General features: G+C 47.5%; 1 protein-coding gene across 4 annotated transcripts in view; it reads left to right on the plus strand.

Moving 5' to 3' along the window:
- The window catches only part of LOC138492643 (tRNA (32-2'-O)-methyltransferase regulator THADA-like), a 511,604-nt gene that overhangs the window by 327,925 nt on the left and 158,104 nt on the right, over positions 1-25,575 (plus strand). For all 4 annotated transcript variants that reach the window (XM_069619943.1, XM_069619946.1, XM_069619944.1 and 1 more), the window contains 4 exons: positions 1,584-1,688; positions 3,302-3,502; positions 5,516-5,666; positions 6,049-6,295. In XM_069619943.1, coding sequence (XP_069476044.1) covers positions 1,584-1,688; positions 3,302-3,502; positions 5,516-5,666; positions 6,049-6,295 — 704 coding nt within the window. The remainder of the gene's footprint in view (positions 1-1,583; positions 1,689-3,301; positions 3,503-5,515; positions 5,667-6,048; positions 6,296-25,575) is intronic.

Genomic DNA, 25,575 nt, shown 5'->3' on the forward strand with positions numbered 1-25,575 from the left:
CGCCAGTGATGAGCACAGTAAAATGACAGTTCCACTACTTCAGTAGTAGTGGCTTGCACCAACAATTTGGACAGGTAAATGACAGTTTCATTCATTAGTAAAGTCACTCAGACAAAGGCCTGTTAGAAGGAAAAAGGGATAATTCAGCACTAGCAACAACAATCTACTTCTTGGTAACACTTTTCAATGATTCTAATGATGTAGACTTCCAATCCCTAACTAGTTAAGAGTTCATCAAAGTCGGTTGAGGAGGGGTGTAAAGTCTTATGTAGCAGCAGAAAAGGCAAAGTTCCATACAAAGGCAAAACATGGATCCAGACCTCCCCCTCCCAGAATGGCAGAAGAAGAGCTAACAAAGGACAACCACACAAGAAATGGCCAAAGAAAGAAAGGAGCCCACAATGTTATAACATAGGTGACCCTCCTTTGCATACATGCAGCTGTGAATACACCCTGCGGTAGAAAAATGCACAACAGTCAGTAGAACACGTCCACTGCCACCAGCCATAACTATAGGGTTGGCACTATAACCAAACGGTTACAGGAGAAGAGAGACGACAAATACTATATATCCCATCTGCACTACACAAAAGGTGGGGTGTGCTGATCTCTCATAAGTAAAAGTTTTAGGAAGGATAAAAAGTATCCCTCTCCCCATGGTAGTTCTTAGGGAAAATAAAAGAATATAACAGGGGAAACTCAAAGGGTCCCCAGCAACAATGCACATAGGGTGCTGTGTGCCACAAAAGTGTAACACAGATGCCTTTCAAAGATGTGGAGGAAAGCAAGACTCCATAAAATAAGGTAAAAAACAGAATTCCCATTGTTAGAGCCAATGTGAATGAATGAGTGGGAAAAGGCTTCCCTCATTCAGGAGAACAGGAACAAAGTCCAGAAGTCTAGCAACAAGTACTGTGGTTCTCACGAGGAGAGGGGATTAAGGATTACATTGATAAATCTCCCTAACACAGAGGAGAAGGCAGAGCTTCACCTCAAGAGCAAGCATCACAGTTTCAGAAAGGAATCTCCAGCCATGTCTTAATCCGTTCAGGTAGTCAAGAAGGATGCAGTTCCAGGTAGGTGCTGGTGTATGGCCCTGGATCGCGCGGGGCGAAGGGGTGGGTGTTTGAGCATTTTGTACCAAAATCCAATTGATATTAACTATTGATTTGTTTGACTACTTTGCATGAAATCTCCAAAGATGTTTTCTGGCCCAGGTTCCCCAAAACTGGAAATCTTGGTGTAAATGCGTTCATTAGGTTAAAAGTCATAAAGAGTAGAAAATGCGGGTGTTTTTTTACTTACATTGGTTTTTCCACAGGGATTGCATTGCAGCAACTCAGGCTTTTTAGAAATGGAAATCTTAAATCGGAACACACTTAAAGTTGCAACCTTTTCTGGCTGAGTGTACTCACCCAGGACCATAACAGGGCCTGGTACACGCACATGTACCACCAACGTTAGCTAAATGAATGCCAAGCATGGATTTCTGATCTAAGACCATTGTATACTTGCTGCATGTTTTCTTTTCTTATAGTGGAAGATGACACCCCCCCCCCTTAGCAGTTTCTTTTCTCTTTTAGGGAGCAGTGGAAGGCTGCAGCCTTGGCTTTACACGGTTTTGCTGCTCCTTGTTGAGCCACCAAGATCCAGCCCTACGATTGATTCCCCGCCGCATGCTGACGGAGGTACTCTCGCAGGGTTGCCAAAAAAGTGAAATATATGTGACCCCATGCACATGATCCCCCACAAGAGTACCCGTAGATGCGAAAGGTGTCTTTAGAAAGATTGACCTTAATATAGCTGAATCCATGATGGTTCACTTTACTACACTGATGACCTTTCCAACCCACAAGAAAGTGGAGACAAAGACCATCACGAAAGATACGAGAAGGAATCAAAAAGAGAGTTCATTATTTTAAAACTGGGAAAGGACATGCATGCTGACGGGACACAAAGTCTTAACTAGAGGCCTTTATTCAGAATTGTACTACATGAAATGGGACCGGGGCGGTCCAGACTTGGGGTTAAAGTAAGAATGTAAATGTTTGTGAATGCACATAACTCTGGTGCATATAAGAAAATAATTCCTTCTTGGGACAGACGCACAATGAATAATAGCAAGCAGACACTGTGCAGATGTGAGAGTCTATCAGTCATTATTGGGTGTTCTGTTTTTATGATCAGAGGACATACACCTGAATACTCTGGATGAGGGGGGGAAATATTGGCTGGCCATGCACTTGGGATGCCATGAACCATAACTACATAAAACATGTACATACTCTCAACAGCAATTCTTTCAACAACAAGAAAACAAACTTCTGCAGTGACCTTAATGGTTTTTAAATAAAGTTATAGAAACCCCTAAAAGGTCTTAAATGAATTTTGAAGGGGGTGCATCTATCATTGTGCCTCTTGAAAATTATGCAATGTGCTTCGTAACCCGAATATCTGTCCTCTGATGCAAATGGGGGTGATTTGGGAGAGTGGCCATCCTCACAGACCTGCTCCTCAACATATGCAGGCCCTTTTAATGGTGTTATGCCCCCACTTCTAAGTACTTTATAAGTCATTTTTAAAGTTCTTTGGTGCTTAGCACAAGAAAGTATTCTGAGTGAGATCAGTAAAGAGGAAACCCTTTGCATTAAAGAAGAATGGAATTCGTCTAGGTTCAAGTCCACATTTGGAAAATAGCCCTCTAGTATGAGTGTGGGTAATTAAAACATAGTTGCATGTAAAGGGAATCCCTGCTCATCCATGTTCTTCTATAATGCACCCATCTCCCATTATGTAAGCTCAGTGGAGAATTGATTTTCTTTCTAAATACAAATAGGTTTGGGTGAAACTTGCCTTTTAAATTATTTCTGATATCCTCTCTCTGTTCTCCTAATCTTTATCTTTTCCAGTCTCTCCTGTGATCTCCTCTCTTTTGTTGCTTACTTCACTCATTACACTCGCCCTCTCGATCCTTCCCTACTTACTTCCCTTCTTACTTGCAAATTGTTCTAAATGCCGATTTTATGGTTTGATTCATGTTTACTGTTTTGCTTCTACTGTTCCATGTTTTATGTATTTCTTGTTATCTGTAAAGCGCCTTGGATTAAGGCACTATATAAAACAATAAAAATACAACAAAAAAAAGACAAGTACTGACAAGGCCGTGGCACGTGGAATGCAGCGCCTGCTGCATCTCCGTGCATTTGGGTCCTTTCCTTTGTAGGGCATGCTATGAAGGCTGTTGTCTCTGCACGTTGTGAACAGCTCTCGAGGCCTGTTGCTTCCCCTGCTTCTCTTCCAGGCACTGGACCTGCTGCAGGAGCACCGCCCGAGTTCCATCACTCGCCGGGCGGCCGGCTTCCCCATGCTGCTGCTGGGCATCGTGGTTGGAGAGGACCATACCACGTCTCGTCCTCTTTTGGCGCACTGCATCAACACATCGCTAACGCTGGCCCGCCGACCTTTGCCTCCAGACTGGGATGAGACTGTTGATCTCCCTCAGGTGGGCGCCTCTGTGTGCAGTATCCCCTCACTTGCCTCTTCAGCATTCACTTCGGCAGACATGTACTTCTTCTTACTTTGTCTGCGCTTTCATATTGTCAAGGTGGCAATGACTATGGGAAGGTTGGCTGTAGGGTTGGGGTCATGGAGGGGGAAAAATATGGGTAGAAAAGAAGGGTGGGACCGGGGTTGTGCCCCTGTAATGGCACAGTGTATTTTAGAAGAAGTAAAGGTATGAGAGGTAAAGGTGACGAAGTGAAGGTATGGCCAAATGAATGTTGAAGAAGTAAACACGAGCATCCTCTGTGGGCTGTGTGCATGGCACATGTTTGCACATTCCTGATCAGCGATGGCTGCTGTGCTTCTAAATTGTCTTTTTTTACTTGAGGCCCATGCAATAACTATCACCTAACACTATTGTTTTTATAAACTGAGATTCCCCCTTCGCTCAACTTACAAAAACACATATTGGCAAAGCCAACAGCTTCGGCTTCAGTGTAGCAAGGAGTATGCATAACTGTACAACCTGGCCATAAGACAGAAACAGCTGGAAAATTAATTGTGTGAGCATATGATGTCCTTGTCTGGCAAATGCCTATCTGATACCTATATGCAAGCCAAAAGTGTTGGCTTTGCTAATGCCTGTTTTTTAAAGGATGACAATGCAAGTAGCACATATAAGGATACATATATTGCTTATAAATCAAGTTGCCCTAGATCAAAACATTTGTATTACACCATAGTTAATTTCCAGCAACATTCCTTTTGAGAAGGCTGCTTGGAAGGAAACTGGCAGGCCATTTACTGCACAAAATGCGATGTTACTTTATGGCAGAGCTAGCTCAAAGAGATCCCAAGAGAGTGTATTTGTATGACATGACCATGGTTGATCAATGGGTGGGTAAATAAGAAAACAGTGCCCATACACCGTGTGCCCCTCACATCAGATCTCCTTCCTTTCTGTACTCCAATATTGTTGTCCTATAGGTGGCGTTAAAGCTCCATCTAATAGCAAAAACTAAAAACACCTGACCCAACAGTACGGAACCCATAACTGGTCCTTCTAAACTGCATAAGACCCTCTCCAGTGTCTCCATGCCACCCATAGAGGCTCTTGTTAAAAACCAGACATGTCTTTCCCCGGGGGTTCTAATCTACTCCACCAGACCGTCTCCATCACCTGAGACCCTCATTCACAATGCACTTCACCCAAGTGTGATGATGTTATGTTTCCTCTAAGGTCCCCAATTGCGTGCCACCCAACAGTGTCGTGCTTTTAAATAAGACCCTCTCCCACCCCTCAGCTCTCCGCAGTGCATGTTGCCCATGTTGTGTTATCTTCTAACGTTTGTATACTGTGCCCATTGCCACCGTTGTGCGCAGATGTGATGGCATAGTGGATTACAGAGTAGCTGGCACGGGAATGCTGCATTGGTGCCGGAGCCTGAACAGGCGATGCAATAGGGAGAGGCCGGACCTGATTTGGGAGATCTTGCAGTAATCCATTGTGGTCTCTGACTTCTCACTCTGTGCAGGCACCCAGTAGTGGCTTCTCCTAAAAGGGAGGCAGAAGTGGAATCTGTTAATGGGGCAGCTGCACCCCCAGATGCCAATGATCCCAAGCCTCTTCCGGTACCAAAAGCAGCAGCAGAGGATTCAGCAAGAGCCTAGTTTGCCACACTAGAAAAGAAAGGTGCCCTGTTCCAGCACCAGATAGTGGATCTGCTGTCCAAGTCACCGACAGTAATATCGAACTCTGCTCACCCTTTTTACAGCTCTCTATTCCACATGTCACCCATGTGTGCCTCTAACCCTATGTTTGCTCCTTCACACAGCTGTCTGCCATGCTCACTGTGCACGATCTCGGCAAGCCCTCACCTCCGTTCATGCTGCTTTGCCGAGCATTACCTCCCTAGGGTGCCCCCAACCTTCACCATATTCCTCCGCGTCAGTTTCCGCAGTCCATGCCACTCACCTTTACTCTTCTGAGCCTAACCTCGTTCTTTGCCCACAGGTCTCCGCCATCCATGTCCTACAGACTCTGGTGCGCAGTTCTGGTTTGGGTGGGGCTCTCTTGCCCTTCCTGACTTCCATGGTTGTCCTATCCTTGAAGGCGCTGGTCTCTCCATGCTGGGCAATGCGCAATGCTGCGGTGCAGCTCTTCAGTAAGTAGTGCGGTCTTTGGCGTGGGTGTGCCTATGTGCTTTCCCGCTTAGATGCAATTGCTTAGAGTGTGGACAGTAAGTTTCCATTGGACTGGGGGTGGTGCAAGGTACCCAAGGACTCAGGTGCAGCATTTCAGCATGATGGTGGCCAAAGGAATGCATGCAATTGTGTTGGTTTTACGTCTTTTACAGTTTTGTGCATGTCCCCTGGGCATTGCTGTCTACAATGGCAGTCCATGATTTACATGTTTTGTGTGAATAGTTATCATAAACCTCCCCTCTAACCCATACCATCCCAGCGGCATGGTCCTCCAGATGTAGGTAGCATGGCTGTTCTTCCTACCCTAGTGGCACCCACTCACACTCTCTTCTGATGCCGTAGGTGCTCTCACAGCCCGGACGCTTGGGCAGAAACGGAGCTGGGGTGAGACCTGCGCTCAGAATGCTGTCACCCCCCAAGTGTTCTTTACCCAGTACCCCGAGTTGAGGGAGATCCTGCTGCAGGAACTGCTCTGTGCTCTGGATACATCCACGTCGCTCCCCGGAGGGAGAGTTCGTCTTTGCCACAGTCTGCACTCCACCCTGACGCTGCTGAGCCACCTGCAGCCTGGCAACGATGGGCTTGGCAGGTACACATGGGGAAGTGGGCTGGTTAGCAAATACACTTGCAGCATATTGTCAAGGTTTTAAGTAGGCCGGAGCTCAACCAATGCATGCCCCAAAATCTGCCCTGCAGTCCTCTGCTTACTATCCCTGATCCGACTTCCTGGTGATAATACTGCTCTTGCCCAATAGATGTCACTATTAGCTGTGTTTGAAATCACTTCATCGGTTTCAGACATTTTGAGTTTGAGCATTTATTTTCTTACAATGAAGGGAAGGCATAACATAGACAATGCAATTGTTTACATTATATTGAAGAGTCATGTGGATGATTTGGAAGAACACATTGAGAGAAAAAGGGAGCATGGGGCTAACAGGGGAGGGTGGCAAATTGGCAGCAAGGGATCTACAAGCAATGAGGGGAGTAAACAGTGAGGTGCAGATCACTGAGTGTTAGGTAGGGTAGGGTGGGGAGTGAAGGGTGTGTGGACCTATGGGTTAGGGTGGAGCCATTCCTATAGGAGAAATGTCTTGAGCTCTTTCCTGAACTTTAGTAGCTAGGGGGAGAGTCCGATGTTGATGAGGAGGTTGTTCCAGAGTCTTGGGGCGTAGACAGAGAAGGCCTGTCTTCTGGTTCTTTACTTCCTGCACTGGCAGAGTTCAAGTCTACACAATGTCCTTACTTCTGGTGGATTGCAGACCTCCAGAGAGGCTGTTTGTCAATGTGGTAGCTTGGGGACTTCGGGGTGATAGCCTTGTAGATGATGCAACAGGATTTGAAGATAAGGGCTTGCAGCGGGAGCCAGTGCAGTTTGATGAGGGATGGGGTGTTGTGGTCGAATTTGTGGAGTCCCTTGATGAGTCGTGCTCCTGCTTGCAGGACACATCTCAGGGGTGCCAGTGTAGTCGCTGTAGATTGTACTTGCTTTTCTTCCAAGTGGGGAAGTCCTGTTGGGTCGCCTCAGGTTTTATAAAGGTTTCTTAGCAACTTGTTGTTGCTAGGCCATGCCAGACACTTATTCGGCCACACCCCAAATATTGTGTGTGTTGCAAGTACTACCTCCACGATTTCTTAGTCTGCTTAAAGCCCTGGAAACTCGACTCCAGTATATGCTGTTCTCATTCTGAACATCTGAAAGAACCTTGCTCTGCTGTGTTGCTGTTTTTTGTTCACATGTTCTGTCTATATGATCAAAGCTTCTACTGCTGCTGTCCACTGCCAGTACCTGCTCTTTGCAAATGTAGGAAGTTTGTACTTTTGCCCCTTTTACTGCCTGTTTTTGTGTAAGTGAGGGAAGCTGGTACTACACTTGCACAAACTGTCTATTAAAGAAGCTTATACTGCCATTACAGCTTTGCTTACATGCTCAATTTCAGTTGGTAACCGTAAGTGGTTGAGCTAGCTAAGTTTCCCATCTCGCTGGTTCTGTCGTGCATGTTGTTGAGTTTAGGACCTTATTTTATATTTATATCCTAGAGACAAGGTGGAATCCATCAGTAATCGTTACCAGATAGTGGCTGATTTCTTTTTTTAAAACTTTGTTTATTAGCATTTTACAATAAGAATCATAACCAGTCAACCCTCAATAAAGAAAACCCAACTCCACAGGTGTCACAGTAGTTCAACACTCTCCCTACTTGTTATGCAGTGACTATTTACACAGTACATCAAATGATTTGTTACAATCAGTGTTAAGAGTCTCAATGTAGTACAGTTTGATAATGGGCTGCTGCTCCTCTCTCCCAATATTCTATAGTCACTATACTCCTCCTCACAATGTTTGAGCTTGTGTAATGAGTTCATTAACGTATGGTCCGCAGATATCCCTGGGTTATGTTATGGGATGTTTCGATCTACCATTTTCCATCTCCATTTCATTACAATATAGGATATCTTCCCACCACATTTTAAACTCGGGCCGGGTGCCCCTCCCCCTCACATCGCATAATCCGGCTAACTTCTTCACTCTCCCAGGAATACGCCTAGTGTGGCCCGGTAACGCTGTAACCCAATCAGGATCTATTCTCTCGTCCACTAAGTCACTCAGGGCCTCAAAAACCTTCCCCCCAGAAGAGCCAGAGCACTTCCCCCCAGAAGAGCCAGAGCACCGGGCAGTCCCATGCCAGATATATACACTCCACTGGTGTGGCACCACATCTTGTGCAGCTCTCTGGAAAACATTTGTGTAGCAGGGCCGGTGTATAATAAAACTGATGTAAGTACTTAAAGTGGATCAGTTTGTATTTGGCATTGAGGGCTATTCCCCTCATCTCTCTAAAGCAGTAATTCCACGTTTCATCAGGTATTGCGTACACCAATACATTTTTCTCTTAGAGGGGGCCACCCCCTTCTTTCTGAAATTCAGGCTTATACTATATAGGGTAGACACCACCTTACCATGATGAGCTCCTTTAAGCATGTTGTCTAGAACCGGGGCCACGATGGGCTCCCTGGGGAAGGCTGGGATGATCTGTTTTAATGATTCTATCAACCTAAAGTATGAGAACATATCTAGGGGTGTGAGTTCCCCTTTAGTCTTCATCACTTCTAACGCTAGGAACTGCCCATCCCGGAAAAGGTCCCGAAAGCATGTTATCTTCACACATTTCATGCAGCTCACATAGCTTCTTTCGCTGGTCAGCGGGATCTCTGGTATGTAAGTGACCGGTAGCTCTGGTGAATGTATTATTTCCTCTTTGGTTTTTTGTTCTATACAAGTCCATGTCCTGCACGTCAATACCACCATGTTTGTCGTCCTACTAGGCTCTGTCGGGTGCCGTCACTATGACTGACCTCAAAAGGAAGGGTGTCGCCAGAGCCCTTTCTATCTCCACATGTCTCCTGTCTATCCGATCCCCGAACCAGTAAAGGAGGAACCCCGCCTGTGCTGCCTTATGATACATTTCGAGGTCTGGGAGCGCCAGTCCACCCTCATCTAGGGGTGCTCCTAATTTCTCCCATGATACCCTAGCCTGTTTGCCTGCGCATATAAGCCTTAATATTGCTGATTTTACCTCCTTGAAATATTCCTTGGGTAACTCCAGAGGCACATTGAGAAACACATATAGGAAATGTGGTAGTAATGAAATTTTGACCGGGGGTATTCTCCCATACAGGTTGAGCGGGAGGTTCATCCATTTGTCCAGTGCTGCCTTTGCCTGCTCCATTACGCTCTGATAATAATTATGGGTATACAACTCCCCTGGAGTCTGTGCTGTGTTTATCCCTACAAATCATGTGAGTGTCCCATGACACTGAAAGCCCCACCTATTAATAAAGTGCTCATTCCTGTCTGTTAGTGGAAAGAGGACCGATATTGTAGCGCTAATCCGTAACTCAGAGAAACAGCATCACATCTTCCATTATTGGATCCAGGTTGCGCTGTGGGTCCCTGATGTAAAGCACCATGTCATACGTGTAAAGGTAGACAATTACCCTGTGTGGATACAGCAATTCCGCCACAATAGAGTCAATTTGCGCCCCGCGGACAGTAGCCCAAACATCCTGCTCAGCCAATAGGAGGTAGAGCGCCCTGATACAAATCCTGAGTGGTCCGACATCAACGGATCAACAGCGTCAACCTAGAGGCTAGTATCTTGGGCAGAATTTTATTATCCAGGTTGATCAGCGATATGGGACGGTACGAGGAGCAGTCATTTGCTTCCTTGTCCGGTTTCAGCAGCACCACCACTACAACCTCCCTCAGGGAGTCCGGCATGTGACCATCCCTCAAACATTGATGGTACACCTCCAGTAAGTGTGGAGCCAGTTCCTTAGCAAAGTGTTTGTAAAATTCAGCCGTATACCCGTCTGAGCCTGGGGCTTTGCCTGATGGTAGGGATTTGATTGTTAAAAAGGACCTCCTTCAGTGTTATGGGGCGGCCTAGCCACTCCCTGTCCTTGTCAGAGCACTAGTATAGTGCTACGTGATCTAAATATTGATCAATCTCCTGTTGTGACAGGCATAACTGAGAGGAATACAATTGACCGTAGAACGCACAGAATTCCTGGATAATCTCATCATCCCCATATTTATCTTCCCCCAGTTTGTTTTTAACAAATATAACCCGGCCCTTACCCGTGTCTATCTTTGCTACCTTCGTCAGTAGCTTACCAGGGCGTTGCCCCTTCCCATACTGCCTCACCCAATGTTTCTCCATTAGAAAATATCACATCCCTTTGTGCTAGCTCCTCAACGCCTGTAGCTGTACCTTGATCTCAGACTACTCTGTCATTGATGGTGTTGACACCGCCCTCTGTAATTGCTGTATGGGTGCTTCAGCTTCGGCTAATTGCCTACAAATCAACTTCAATATCCCTGCTTCCCTCGATATGCACTCTCCTCTGATCACACATTTAAAGCTCTCCCACAGTGTCGCATGTGACTGCACTGACCCCACAATTAACTAAAAAAAGGTATCGATTGCTTTGGAGAGTACATCACGAAAGTCTCCAACAGTCAGACCGTCACTCTTAAACACCCAAAGCGGTCTCCCACCCCCACAACCAGGTATTTCCATAGCCAGCAACTCTAGGACATCATCCGACAGTGTATGGAATCTTTGGAGATACCGGCCACCAGCGTATCAGATATAAAATATTAGTGTAGGTGAGAGGCGGAATTGTGAACCGAGGAGTAAAATGTTTATTCAATGCCTGGTTCTCCAAATGTCCTGCACCTCCCATATCCAGCACATGTCATGTATCTTACTGGTCGCCTTCGGTGTCTGTCGATGAGTTCCCCCTGTTCTGTGTTGGTCCAGTTTCATGAATGCGTTAAAGTCCCCAGCCCATAGGATTTTGCCAGATATCATTGCCTCCAATTGACAGTTAATCCACCCCAGGGTCTTTGCTGAGTCTTGGTTAGGGCCGTAGTAGTTAACCAAAGTGAATTTCCCACCCTCGATAGAGCCATGTACCAAGAGGCCCTTTCCTTCCTGGTCTTTGGCCTGGGATATTAAGCAAAACCCAGCAGAGTTTTGCAACATGATACATAACCCCCTGGAGTACGAGTAGAACGAGAAGTAACAGTGGCATCCCCAGTTCTGCCCACATTTCAATTCTCACCCTGTGGTTAAGCGTGTCTCCTGGAGGAACACCACGTCCACCCTGTGACGCTGCAAATACAGTAACAGCTTGCAGCATTTAGATGGACAGCTCAGGCCCCTGATGTTCCACTTCATGCATCTAAGGGACTTGGCCATAATGTCTGTGTTGCATCCGCATGACCCCAGTGTTCTCCCAGTGTGTAATTTGTACTATAACTGTAAACCTTAATCTTTTAATGAAGAGCTCCTCCCGAATCCACTGTGCATTTTGAAACTCTAACTCTACAACTCCCACACCAGCAACCCCAACCTACTGGTAATACCCCACCCCCTATTCTCAATAACAACCATTTGCTCACGCTCGGGGAGTCCGCTGAGACCCGGTTGTCCAAGCAGCTCTCATTGATAGGCATTGACCCGACTGCTAATGTTCTGCAAGCATTGCAAGTGAAGGCGCCGCATGGTGCCTACCCCAACGGGGGTCCTCCATTCAGTCGTCGTTCCCTTTGTAGCGTGGTAGTCTGGGCAGAGGCTCAAGGAATGAATTTGCCTCCTCAGGAGTTTGGAAAAAGTGCACTCAGCCATCACATTACACTCTCAATTTGGCAGGGAAGAGCATTGCATATTTCAAGTCTCTGTCTCTAAGCCTTCTCTTGACATCGATAAATGTTTTCCTGGAAGTTTGTACCTTGTCTGAGAAGTCCGGGAACAGCCGGATTGATGCACCGCGGTACGTCAGGGGGCCTTTTTCTCTGGCTTTCCGCAGGGCTATGTCTCTGTCTTTATAATTTAGCAGCTGAGCAATGAGTGGACGGGCAGGCGGTCCTGGTATTGGATTCCTCCCGCTGGGTACTTGGTGGGCTATCTCCACTATAAACACTGCTGAGAAGTCCTCGTCCCCTAGGACCTCCTTCAATAGATTCTCTACCAGAGACTCCATATTACCTTGATCTGCCATCTTGGGCACCCCTTTAATCCTCAGGTTATTCCTCCAGGATCTGGACTCTAGATCATCCTGCTTATATGTCAGCTCTTTAATTGCCCTCTTGATTGTGACTAGGCCCCTTCCGGCTGCACTGGTTTCATCTTCAATCATTGACACTTGATCCTCCACTTCATCTAGACGTTCTCCATGTATATCTAGGCAGACCTGCATGTAGTCCACCTTGCAGGTCAGGGTGTCCATTTTGCCATTGCTATAAGGAAGAGTGCGGGCAGTGAGGGGCTACTACATAACGATCCTTGGGCGTGGCTAATCAAGTTTTAAAGCTTAAAGCAGTCGCTGCTTTTACACAACTTTGGGAAATAGACAAGAAATATTGGTCTTTTTTTCTTTTTTTGCCAGCCCTTAAAATGTCCAACCAAATGATAGTTCCTATGGGGCCGAGGTGCGGAGAAAGGCCTCGCCTGGTTTAAGTCTGAGTCTTTTATTCTAAAATGCGTTCTATCATTACCCAAAGGTACTCACTTTCCTGCAGTATGCCATATTTTGGGGCTCGCTTCTCTGGAGGTCAAAGTTATCTGGCGTAGAATTTTGCTACTACGAAGTTTATTATTCCCTCCCCAGTGTTCTCTCTCTTTGTACAATTGAATGAGGTACTCAAGCAGGGTGATTGTGTGGTATTGAATACATGGATTAATAGCTCCATGGACATTCTGGAAAAACATTCTGTATTGGTAGAGGATTTGGAACGTATGCCTGCTAAGATTAAGGCAAAATTATATGAAGCAGATTGGATTCTGATTCATCCATTTTTGCTTTCTTTCAAGATCTTCGATCATTGTATTATGGATGTGAAACTCTATAACTAGTTGCTGAATTTTGTGATAAAACACACTTCCAAGAAAGTGAGAGATTTTTTGGTTAAAAGTGAATCTTAATCTACTGCCTACTACAGATGTTATAGGCGCACGCACCAGAGCTCCAGAGGGATAAAGTCTATGTCGGTTCTGCACTTTCTCATAAGAAACTTTAAAACATCTAATTGTTGATTGTCCTGCACTGTGTAAACTTAGTGAAAGTTCTTTCGCCCTATATTTTAAAAAGCGACCTCTGGTTACATGGGAATTGCTTTGGTGTAAATTGTTGGTGGAGCCAAGTGACCAACTGGTTATTGCAGTTATGAATCTTGTAGGACGTTTTTTGGGGATTTAGATATTGTTCTTAAATTTATATGAAATGTTTTCCATGCACTGCTTTGTATCTAAGTATTTTATGTTTCTCTCCTTTTATCATGTGGATTGTTTTAATCTCTTTAACTATATTTCTATTGGCTGTGTGTGTAAAGTTTTAATGTTTTGAAACTAAATCACACAATTAAAAAAAAGGAAAATGCACAGAAGGGTCACCATTTATCTAGAATGGTGGCTGTATTCTTTTTTTTGCCATTTTAGTGTGCTTGTCCTTTCTTGCTCCTTCTACTGTCGTCCTGGGAGAGGGTGATCCTGGTTTGATTCTTGTCTTCGGCAGTAACACTTGGTGTAGACCGCCATGGCTCCAGAGTGTCTGTGAAGACTGGAAATGAGGGAAGGGTCTGAAACACTGCAGCCCTTTGTCTTCTGGCATGCCTGCCTGGAAGCAATCCTAACTGGGATGCTGGCTGTCCTAAAATGACAGCCCCCTCCCCCAAAGTTTGAATGTAGTATGTGTGGTGATTGGCTGGGTTCCTGGATAAATGGCCTGGATCCGGAAGCTGAAGGTAAGTCCGACCAGAGATGCCTACTGTGTAACCGCTGCCTGGCCTAACCCCTTCTTCCATGCGACAGAGGAGTCCCGAAGACAATGACTCTGGCCCTTAGAGTGGTGGGAACAATCAGTCTCAAGAAGACTTGCATTTTTGAGCCATCCCACGATGAGCTGTGACCTTCCTGGGCTGCAAACCGGCAATACCCAGGGACCTCAAGGCTGAGTGCTGTGCAACGTCTTCCCGTGAACGAATCTCACTGAAACTTCGGTGGACTCCTGTTGGAACTCCAGAAGCAAGAGTCCACTCCTTGAAGTTCCCTCACCTGAGTGCTGGACCGAGATAGTGAGGCAAATTGATCAGACGACAACCGTTATATGTCTGGTACCTTGAAAAGGTTGCCAAATCCACAGAGCTGTGAGAAGCACCGATAAATCCTCTGCTGGGAACCTTTCCTCTCGACTGCTGCTGCAATTTCCCATCCAGTGTCCTTTCTTTCATCCTGTGAAATCCTGAGCCTGAGCAGAATCCTGTGCTGCTGCATTCTGAAGGCATCCGTCTGCAAGCTCTTCTTCCCTGCTTAGGTACTATGTGGCTTGAGGTAAATACTTACCTAAAGTCTTGTGTCGCTCCTCTCTGGTTAGGGTGGTGATTTGTGTAGTTAGGAGTTCGCACAGGCCTAACGCTGGAACACATCTAGGGAGCCATCTACGAAGTCCCTGAACACTTCCACTAACTCTAAAGTCGGTTACTTGTTTAACAAGAAATCCTCTGGAACTCTGACCTTCCTGCATTTGTGCCTCATCCTGATGTGCCTAATGTAGGCCCCAAACCACCTGTGTCCCCCTCTGAGAACACTTGTCCTAGATTAGGGAAGGACTTCTAAAGTATAAGTCTCTGCGAAGAAATTATAGCAAGTGTCGCAAAGTACTGCTATGCGTTATTGCTGTAACTGCATATTCCTGAAATAGAATAAGTTACAAGTGATACAAAGTTAGTGCTTACCTGTGAATTGCTTACTGCCATTCTGAAAAGTATTACAAAGTTATTTAATTACCTTTGAATTGTGTTCCACTATTCTAGAAAGTAATGTTCGTAGTAGAATTGTTTTAATTGCTTGAAACAGAATAAGTGTAACAGTTTACTACCAATATGGTCTGCTTAGCTTGCATTCATTCTAAAAGTCTAACAATGTGGTTTTACTCGCCTTTAATAGCATACTGCCATTCTAAATGTGTAACACTGGGTTTTATTCCCCTTGGATTACATACTGCTATTATAAATGTGGTTATATAATTTGGTTTACTTACTATAAGTTTTGTGTTGGTTTTTATATTGTGTTTATGACTTAACCTTTCTAAAGAATTCTTTTTCTCTATTGATGATCAACTCCTTTTTAATGATCTTTTAAAAGAGGGCAGGTGATCATTTTAAAATTGAAACACATGAATCGGAAGAGGACACAGATTTTGTTGATAATATCCTTAATGAGAAAGTCAGTATGCTAGTATATTCCTTTTACAGTAACTTAAAATGCATATCCAGCCAGCGTATCTTGCATATCGCCTTTTTGCCGCCGCCAGCCAAGGTAGAGGCTGCCAAAATCAACACTGCCGGCAAGGTAAGACCCTCCTGACATTGCAGACTGAAGCGCTCGCATTTTGAGATGTGCGGCAAGCGCGCTCCGATCTCCTACAAAAATGGATGAAGATTGTCTGATTTTGATATTGTGTTGCCTTTACTTGTGTTTAACGTTTGGGGGCATGTACACTGGGCTATGCTTTCTGGGTCCTCCCGGATCTTCCAACATGGCTGCAGCCATTTACTTTTGCTGGAGGACCTGCTGTCATGATTCCTGCCCCTCATGTCTGCAGCCCTCCAAGATGTCAGGCTGGAGCCAGGCCACGATCACCTACATGGCCCTCAAAGGCCTCTCCATCCCTCCAAAGACCCACTTGGAGTCAGACTTGGCGCTTGTGGTACCAGACTCACTCACTCCCATAGGATAACATTGGGGATTGGACTTGTAGTGCATTGATGGGGACAAGATGGATGCCCCCACATATTTCGATTCCCAGAACTGCATATGCGGTCTAGTCTTTTGGGTGTGGTTCAGCCCAGAGACACCTGGGATATCCAGAGACTATTTCAGCCACACCCAGGCTGAGAAACATGCTTTGCGTTTTCTGCATCTGCAGCGTGACAATCACCGTGTTTGGATCGGTCTGCAGAAGGCCTGCATCTTTCTTCTGTGCTCAGCTCCTGCAAGAACAAGAACACCGTTAGGAACAGCCTTACCTTGCGGCACTTCTACTCATCATTCATCGCACCTTCTGTTCTGCGGGCATCTTCAGCGTTGTCATTCCCATCCCGGCACGCCGCTTCCTAAGGAACAGGGAAAAGAACAGAAAAAAGGCATTAGTAAGCATTCTGCAAACCTTCGTTTATTTTTAAATACTGTACGAGCTTCAAACGCTTATCTGAATCCCAGCAGCTCTGGGGGAACTCTGTCTCCGGAACTTCTCATCCATCTGCAAGAGGGAAAAGACACTCCAGGTTAGCGTGGAAACACCTAGAGGCGCTGCATACCGCGCTTATCCACCGCATTTGTTCTTCATAACCGGCATCCACGCTGAAAACGTTGCGGCACCTAAAAGACACCGAAAAAGAACTCTGTTCAATGCAAATACGAAAGGGGTGCATCGCGCATCGCGCTCTCACTCACCTTCAGCACAACTCATCTCGGCAGCACACCGCCATCCCCGGACGCCGGCCATCATCTAAGGAAGGAAAGGAACGAAGTTAGAGAACTGTTCAAAAGACTCATTATACTTAACTGTCGGACTCTTGCCAGTGAAGTAACTAGGCAGCAACGAGCCCACATCAATCAACGCGCCCCTGCGGTGAAAGCAGGACGCAGAGCACACTATCCAAGAAAACAAGGTGAGCTGTGGATCAAAGGGAAGGGTTGGACCCCGGGGAAGAAGGGGTTCAAGCACACAGAGACAATAGGGAGTTAAACTCTACCAATCCTGTGTTTCAGGCCCAGTCTCCAGTCGAATAGCCTCCAGGGAAGGGTTTGAGGTCGTAAGAGGTCAGAACAGGCTGAGTGACGTCCCCGTGGATACCAGGTGAGCGTTACAGAACGCAAAGCCTCGCATCAAAATCCACCTGGGCGTCATGTAAACATCAGAAACCGACCAGTTAGCCCACATGTTGGGGCAGCTATGTTCCGAAAGTACATGCAGCCAGGCAGGAGACCAACACCCTGAGGAGAGAGCTGATAGTAGCCAAAGAACGCACTGATGATCTAAGCTGGCAACTTCGCCTGTCACAAGCAGGGCATGCACCATTGCCGGGAAGCGTGACCTCCATGCCAGCGCTATCAGCCAATCCCGTTAAGATACCCCTTCCTGGGGCAGTTCCCTTGGCCCCGCCCGAGCGATTTACGGGGGATCCCAAGAGGTTTGCAACGTTCATGAACCAGTGCCGCCTGCACTTCCTTTGTAGACCAGGGGTCTTTCCGAATGACCAATCACGGGTCGCTTTTGTACTATCCTACCTGAGTGGTAGCACTGCGGACTGGTCTGTACCCTTTGTGGCCCAAGACGATCCTTTGCTGCATGACTTCAGGGGCTTTCAGCAGGAGATGGAAAAGCTGTTCACCCGTCGTACTCATGGTCGGGCATTAGACAACGAACTTCTGTCCCTACGCCAAGGTAATTAAGACCTATTAACATACATAGCCACGTTCAATAGACTCGTAGTTGAAGCAGAATGGCCAGTGGAGAAGAGAACCACGTTATTTCATCAGGGTTTACGGGGGGAGCTCAAGGATGTTCTTGCACAAGTAGTGAACCCCCCGAAAGACTGCTCAGAATTCATAGACCTTGCTGTTCAACTGGATCATAGGTTGCAGGACCGAATAGCAGATCGAACCAGACCGGACCCTCGCCCTATGTATGTGCGTTCAAAGAAAAATGCTGCCCGAACAACGGAAGGTTCAGGAGAACCAATGCAAATCGGGGGGATCAGATCCCCCTTGACTAAAGCGGAAAGGGATAAAAGGAGACAGCAGCAGTTATGTCTGTACTGTGGAAGGTCAGGTCATTTCCTTAAAGAGTGCCCTGTGAAGCCACCGAGGATGGCGGTAGGGGCCACGGACAAGGAAGATACCATCAAGGAATCGGAAAACTCCCAGACCGTCAAGTGTAGGGGTCCACTTGTCGAGCGAAGAAAGTGAACTACAGACCTCCCATTTTGCTCTATCTGTGGTCTTGATCAATCACCAACAACCATCTCGGATGCACGCAGTAAGAGCGTACAAAGACAGTGGAGCCGTTGGGAATTACATCAACCAGGATCTTGCGGCAAAGATGGGGCTTCCGTTACGCCCTAAATAACCCACCGACACTATTACCCCTGTCGACAGCACGGAAATAGCTTCTGGTCCAGTATCCCAATAAACTGCAGCTTTAACCCTTCTGTGCCAGGATGGACACCAAGAATCTATTGTTTTCGACCTCATTAAGGCACCACAGTTCCAGTTGATTTTGGGAATGCCATGGTTGGTAGCTCACAATCCTCAAATCGATTGGCGAGCAAAAGAATTGGCCTTTCCCGAGACTTGCGCCCACACATGTTATCGCCAAGAGAAACAACCAATAGACACCAGAACCTCCACGCTTGCGACTGTGGCAATCGGCACCCTACCAAGTGAATACCAGGACTTTCAAGATGTCTTTCAGAATGAACAGGCTAATACTCTGCCACCGCATAGACCATACGATTGCCAAATCGACCTGATACCCGGCGCACAAATCCCTTGTGGGATAATCTACGCACTCACAGAACCAGAAAACCAGCACCTGAAGGCCTATCTTGACCAATACCTGGGCAATGGGTTTATCCATCCCTCAAAGTCTCCAGCAGCCAGTCCTCTATTCTTCGTACCAAAAAAGGAGGGGGACTTGAGAACGTGCACCGACTTTCGTGCACTGAACCAGATTACTGTAAAAAATTACTACCCCCTGCCACTGATCCCTGAATTGCTTGATCAAGTCAAAGATGCCCAAATCTACACAAAACTAGACCTGAGGGGGGCATATCACCTTGTTCGCGTAAAACAGGGGGACAAATGGAAAACCGCTTTTCGCACCAAATACGGCTTGTACGATTATCAAGTAATGCCCTTTGGCCTTTGCAACGCGCCTGTTTCATTTCAATACTTCATGAACGATGTCCTACGGGAATTGATTGATGTCTGTGCTCTAGTGTACATCAGCGATATCCTAGTATATTCTGCATCAAAGCAGGACCATGTTAAACACGTCCGATCCATATTGGAGAAACTCCGTCAACACCAGCTCTACGCCAAGCTCGAAAGTGCTCATTGCACGTCTCTGAGGTGGAATTCCTGGGCTTTATTCTCAGCCCGAATGGAATCCGAACGGATGTACACAAGGTAGATGCTATCCTGAACTGGCCATCCCCAAATTCATTCAAGGGGGTTCAAAGTATGCTGGGTTTTGCAAACTTCTACCGCCGGTTCATCCCAGGATTTTCGCAAATCGTGCATCCCATCATGTCATTACTAAGGAAAAGCAACAAAAAGTTCCAGTGGACAACAGAAGCTGAGGAGGCTTTCCAGGAACTCAGTGCAATATTCACATCTGCCCCAATCTTACGCCACCCTCGCCCTTATCTCCCATACCTGGTGGAAACGGATGCCTCAAGCATGGCTATGGGGGCCGTCCTCTCACAAAAGGACCCCGAAACGGGCCAGTTACACCATGTTGCCTTCTGGTCGCGTAAATTCATACCCCCTGAACTCAATTACGCTATCACAGACAAAGAACTCCTGGCCATTAAGTCAGCCTTTAAGGCATGGCGGCACTACATCTTGGGCGCCAGACACACAATCACCGTAATAACTGACCACCGGAACCTCCAGTACCTAAAAACGGCAAAGGCCCAATCCTCACGACAACTATGTTGGGCTCTTTTTTTTTCCTCAATATGACTACGTGATTACGTTTCGACCAGGAGTGAAAAACGGGAAGGCCGATGCCCTTTCCCGTATGGGGGTGGAAGAGCAAGGGTATCAGACCCCTGACCGAATAGCAATCATCCCGAGTAACAAGCTCCTAGGAATCACAGCAACCATAACTCAGAAAGAATTCCATGAAGAAATCCAAAACCTGATGAGTCCAGAGCAATTACAAGTGTGGAGTGCACAAGGAGAAAATTAGATGATAAAAGATCAGTTACCCTACTTCAGGAATTGTTTATTCTTACCAAACCAAGAACTACGAGAACAAGTGATGTCCGGTTATCATGATTCCTTGATTCCACCCCAGAATCGCTAAAACCCTAGCCAAGGTAAAACAAAATTATTGGTGGCCCATGTGGCGTAAAGACATTATCCAATTCATCCTATCTTTTGCAGTGTGTGCTCAAAACAAGTCATCCAAGCAGAAACCGGCCGAGCTATTAAAACCATTGGAAATCCCACCAGCACTCTGGCCCACGTTGTCCCTCGATTTTATAACTGACTTACCACCCAGTAAGGGTTTAACACTATTCTTGTGGTCGTGGACCTATTTTCAAAAATAGCACATTTCATTCCTCTTAAGGGGCTTCCAAATGCTTCCACTCTCGCAAAGGTATTTCTTGAAGGCATTGTACGGCTCCATGGGTTTCCTTCAGTTTTGGTCTCAGACCGAGGTATTCAATTCGTATTTCAAACTTCTGGAGAAAATGCTGCTCTATGGCCCAGATCGACATCCGGCTATCCACCAGTCACCATCCCCAAACGGATGGTCAAACTGAGAGGACAAATCAGACGCTCAAGCAGTATCTGCGTTGCATGTTACATCAAGCTGAAGGAAGCTGGTTCGACCTATTATGGAGAGCTGAATATGCTTATAATAATTCCCTACACACCAGCACTGGGCAGACACCCTTTTATACCATGTATGGCAGGCACCCACGTACTACTGAGTTGGACGTCCCTACAACCCTGGAAATGACAGCAGTCAAAACCTTGCACACAACCATTTCTCAAACCTTTAAAAGGGCAGCTGAACACCTACTTCAAGCTAAGAATCGCCAAAAGAAGTTTGCTGATCAACACCGAGCAAAGGTCCCCAACTACCAAGTGGGAGACAAAGTCTGCCTGGTGTCTAAACACGTGTCCATTAAAGGAGCCCGAACTTTCCGTCCAAGATACCTGGGTCCATTCACCGTCACCTCCGTGATAAATCCTGTGGCGGTCAGACTAGCTTTGCCGTCAAACATGCAGATTCATCCTGTGTTCCACGTGTCTCTCCTTAAACCTGTTCAACCTGGGACCCGGGTAGCAATGCCACCGCAGCCAGTAGTAGTCGCCGGGGAGCCAGAATTCGAAGTCAAGGACATCCTATGTTCAAAGTACGTCAGATCCAAATTAAACTACTTAGTAGACTGGAAGGGGTATGGTCCACAAGACAGGACACGGGAGCCTTGTGAGTCCATCCATGCACCTCGCTTGCTTAGACGATTTCATCAAAACCATCCAACCAAACCAGGACCAGACAGAAGAGCCACCTTGAGAGGGGCCTTGGGGGGGGGGGGGGGTGGGAGTGCTGTCATGATTCCTGCCCCTCATGTTCCCAGCCCTCCAAGATGTCAGGCTGGAGCCAGGCCACGATCACCTACATGGCCCTCAAGGGCCTCTCCATCCCTCCAAAGACCCACTTGGAGTCAGACTTGGCGCTTGTGGCACCAGACTCACTCACTCCATAGGATAACATTGGGGATTGGACTTGTAGTGCATTGATGGGGACAAGATGGATGCCCCCACATATTTTGGTTCCCAGAACTGCATGTGCGGTCTAGTCTTTTGGGTGTGGTTCAGCCCAGAGACACCTGGGATATCCAGAGAATATTTTTTTTTTTAAACTTTGGTTTTTATTAGCATTTTGTAAAAACAGAAAAACAGAAAACCAAAAAAAAAATAACCAAAGCCCCCATCCCCCCCTTTTCGTGACCCCCCCACCGTCCTCCCCTCCGTGCCCAATCAAAACATAACAGTAGTAAAGAGACCAAACTTCCACTTCTTTTTCCTAGGTCTTTGAAGCGCCGCAACTTGTGACCAATTCAGTTACTGGCTTGATGCCGACATCGCCCCGGGCCGTGGGGACCCCCCATTTGGGTGTTGTCCTTCACAGCAGTGATCACGCCCCGACCATCCGGGGGCACGATCTCGAAGCTAGTGAACATCCCATCCCCATATCTGCTGGACCCCGTACCACTCAGCGAGGAATAAGCATGAGTCTTTATTCACCAAGGCGGTCAATTTGTCCATCAAGAACATGTTCTTAAGTTTTTTTGTCCAATCCTCTTTGGAAGGTGCTTCCGGGCTCTTCCACCTCTGGGCTAGGGCCACTCTGCCTGCTCTCAACATAGTTTCCCACATCCTTGGGTACCGGTGTATTTCCGCTTCCTCCGGGGGGAGGCCCAGCAGCATGGTCAGCCGGTTGAGGGGTAGAGGGTCCTCCGTTACCTCCGCTATCCTGTCTCTCACCGATTCCCAATAGGTCTGCACCTTCGGGCATAGCCACCACATGTGGCCTCTAGTCCCTATCTGGCCACAGCCCCTTGGGCATTCAGGTGATACCCCCGTGAACATTTTCGAGAGTTTTGCCGGGTCCCTGTGCCACCCCTGCAGGATTTTAAAGTTGTGTTCCATATCCGAGGTGAAGAGATTGCCATTAAACGATATCCTGAAAATGCGAGCCCAGGCATCCTCTGATATCTCCTCCCCCGCCAGATCATTCCAAAAGCCCCGGAAACCTCGCCTAGCCTGGAGGTCATGGATGTTTAGGACAGTGTACATACAGGAGACCGCACCCTTTCTGGAGGTCGCTGAGTCGAGGAGTTTCTCGAAGGGTGTTAGTTGTCTCCGCAGGTTTGGGCCCCATGCAGGGTCGTTGAGGGTGCCCTTGAGACGGAGGTATTCGAATATGGAGAGGGTCCCACCACCCAGTCCGTCCCGGAGGTCCTCATAGCTCAAGAATTCTCCCTCCTTGAACAGCTGGCCCGCCCATTCCAGTCCCGCATTAGACCATCGCTGGGATTGTCTAAACCCCCTGCTGCCCAGTTTCAGGGGGGGCCCCCACAGGGAGGTCATGGGGGACGGCCACGAAAAGAGATGCGCCATCCGGGGGCATTCCCTCCAGATGTCCCAGAGAACCCCAAGGGTCGGGTGTGACAGTATTTGTTTCGGGATAGACCTGCGAGGGGCTCACAGGAGGTCACAGACTTTTAAGGGGTGGACATCCATGTCCTCCAGATATGACCAATATGTCCGTAAACCTTCCTTCATGTGTTCTAGGAGGACCCGCAGCTGTGCTGCGTGATAGTACAATTGGAAGTCTGGGAGGCCAAAACCTCCCTCCTCCCTCGGGAGCGTCAGGGTGGCCCTACTAATCCACGGGGATTTCCCCTGCCAAATGAATTCTCGGACACCCTTGTGTAAATCTATGAAGGTTTGAGTGGGTACCCGGGTAGGGAGGGCTGTAAAGAGGTATAAGAGCCGAGGCAGTACGTTCATTTTGACTGCGGTCATCCGACCATACCATGAGAGGATCATTCCTCCCCATCTCCTTAAGTCAGAGGCGATCTCGGTTAGCATGGGTTTGTAGTTGGAAGACCCTAGTTTTGTTAAATCCCTAGTGAGGAGAACCCCCAGGTATTTTATAGAGTTCTTGCCCACCGCTATCCCATGAAACCTAGTCAGGGGGTCTAGTACCGGGTCCACCAGGCGCTTCGGAAGGAGGACTGACTTGGCAGTATTTAATTTCAGGCCTGAGAACCTCCCGAAAGAGCTGACCAGAGACAGGAGGGAAGGGATTGAAGAGCTCGGGTCCACTAGGTATGCCAGGATATCGTCTGCAAACAGGGATAGCTTGAATTCCACCTCTCCCCTTCCAATACCCCTGATATCTGGGTGGGACCTAACCGCTATAGCCAAAGCCTCCATCGTGAGGACATACAGAAGGGGAAAGGGGGCAGCCCTGTCTGGTCCCTCGGGTAAGAGGGAAGGATTCTGCCAGCACTCTGTTCACCTGGACCCTCGCGGTAGGGGCTCGGTAGAGGGCGGCAACCCAGCTCAGGATGTGCGTCCCAAAGCCCATTCGTTGGAGGAGGAGGGTCATGTATCTCCATTCTACTCTGTCGAAGGCTTTTTCCGAGTCCAGGGACAGGATGCATGCATCGAGGTTTGAGTTTTGGGCGAAATGAACCAAGTTTATCGTTTTGCGAATATTATCCGATCCTTGTCTGCCCCCTATGAAGCCCACCTGGTCCCCATGGACTAGCTTCTGCATTATCCCCTCCATCCGCCTGCCCACCACCTTGGCTAAGATTTTGACATCGATGTTGAGCAATGATAGGGGTCGGTAGGACGAACACTCCCTCAGGTCTTTACCTTCCTTGGGGAGGACCACTATAATGGCTCCCATCATGGTGTCGGGGAAGAGTGCCCCCTTCCAATACCGAATTGAAAACTTTCGCCAGGTATGGGGACAGGGTAGATCGAAATCTCTTATAGAAATACACCGAAAAGCCATCCTCCCCCGGGGAAGTCCCAACCTTCATCCCGCTGATCGCATTCTCCACCTCATCCTCGGTCACCCGACCCTCCAGCCCCCCTGCCTGTTCCCGTGAGAGGGACGGTATCTGTATGTAGTCGAGAAACTCTTCGATTTGGGCATCACCACCGTTATATTCGGAGGCATGTAGTGTCTCATAGTATTGACGGAAGGCTTCGCTGATATGGGGGGTGTCATAACCTAATGTTCCCCCGCTGTCCCTCACCTCCTTCACCATCCTGCTTCTCTGGACCTCCCTTAATTTCCAGGCCAGGATCCTATCCGCTCTGTCCCCCTTCTCGTAGTATTTCTGTTTAACCATTTGGAGGCTCTTCTCCTTTTTGTGGAGGAGTAGGTCTTTCAATTGGAGCCTGTAGTCCTCCAGGGTGGCAACGCGATCTCGCTCTAGGGTCTGTACCGGGGAGCCTCCCGGTTGGAGGCGCGCTATTTTATCCCTCAGGTTCCTCTCCCGGGTCTCCCTTTCCCACTTCTGTCTCTAGCCTATTTTTATAAGCACTCCTCTTAGTGTCGCCTTGAAGGCGTCCCAGAGAGTGTGCGTGCCCACCTCCCCATTGTCGTTTAGCTCGAAGAATTCCGTAATGGCCTCCAGTACAGTCTGGGCATGAACCTCGTCTCTCAGAATAGCGTCGTTACATCTCCAGTGTCCCCTTCGTTCTCTGCACCAGTCCCCCGCCAAGGTGACCCTAACCAAGTCGTGATCCGACCAGGGGACAGGGTCTATCCTGTAACCCGCTATGTGTGGTCGGAGAACCTCGTCCACGAGGATATAGTCTATTCTGGAGAAGGCTTTGTGGGTGGAAGAATAGTACGAGAAAGAGGGAGTCCCTGCTCGGCGGGTGGGTAGCGTGTCCACTAAGTTCAGGTCATCATTCACCCTTTGGAAGCAGCGTGATGTGACGTCACCAGTGGGTCTGGGAT

This window comes from Ambystoma mexicanum, chromosome 10 (genome assembly GCF_040938575.1).
Source record: "Ambystoma mexicanum isolate Mex_15411 chromosome 10, UKY_AmexF1_1, whole genome shotgun sequence".
Lineage (NCBI taxonomy): Eukaryota > Metazoa > Chordata > Amphibia > Caudata > Ambystomatidae > Ambystoma > Ambystoma mexicanum.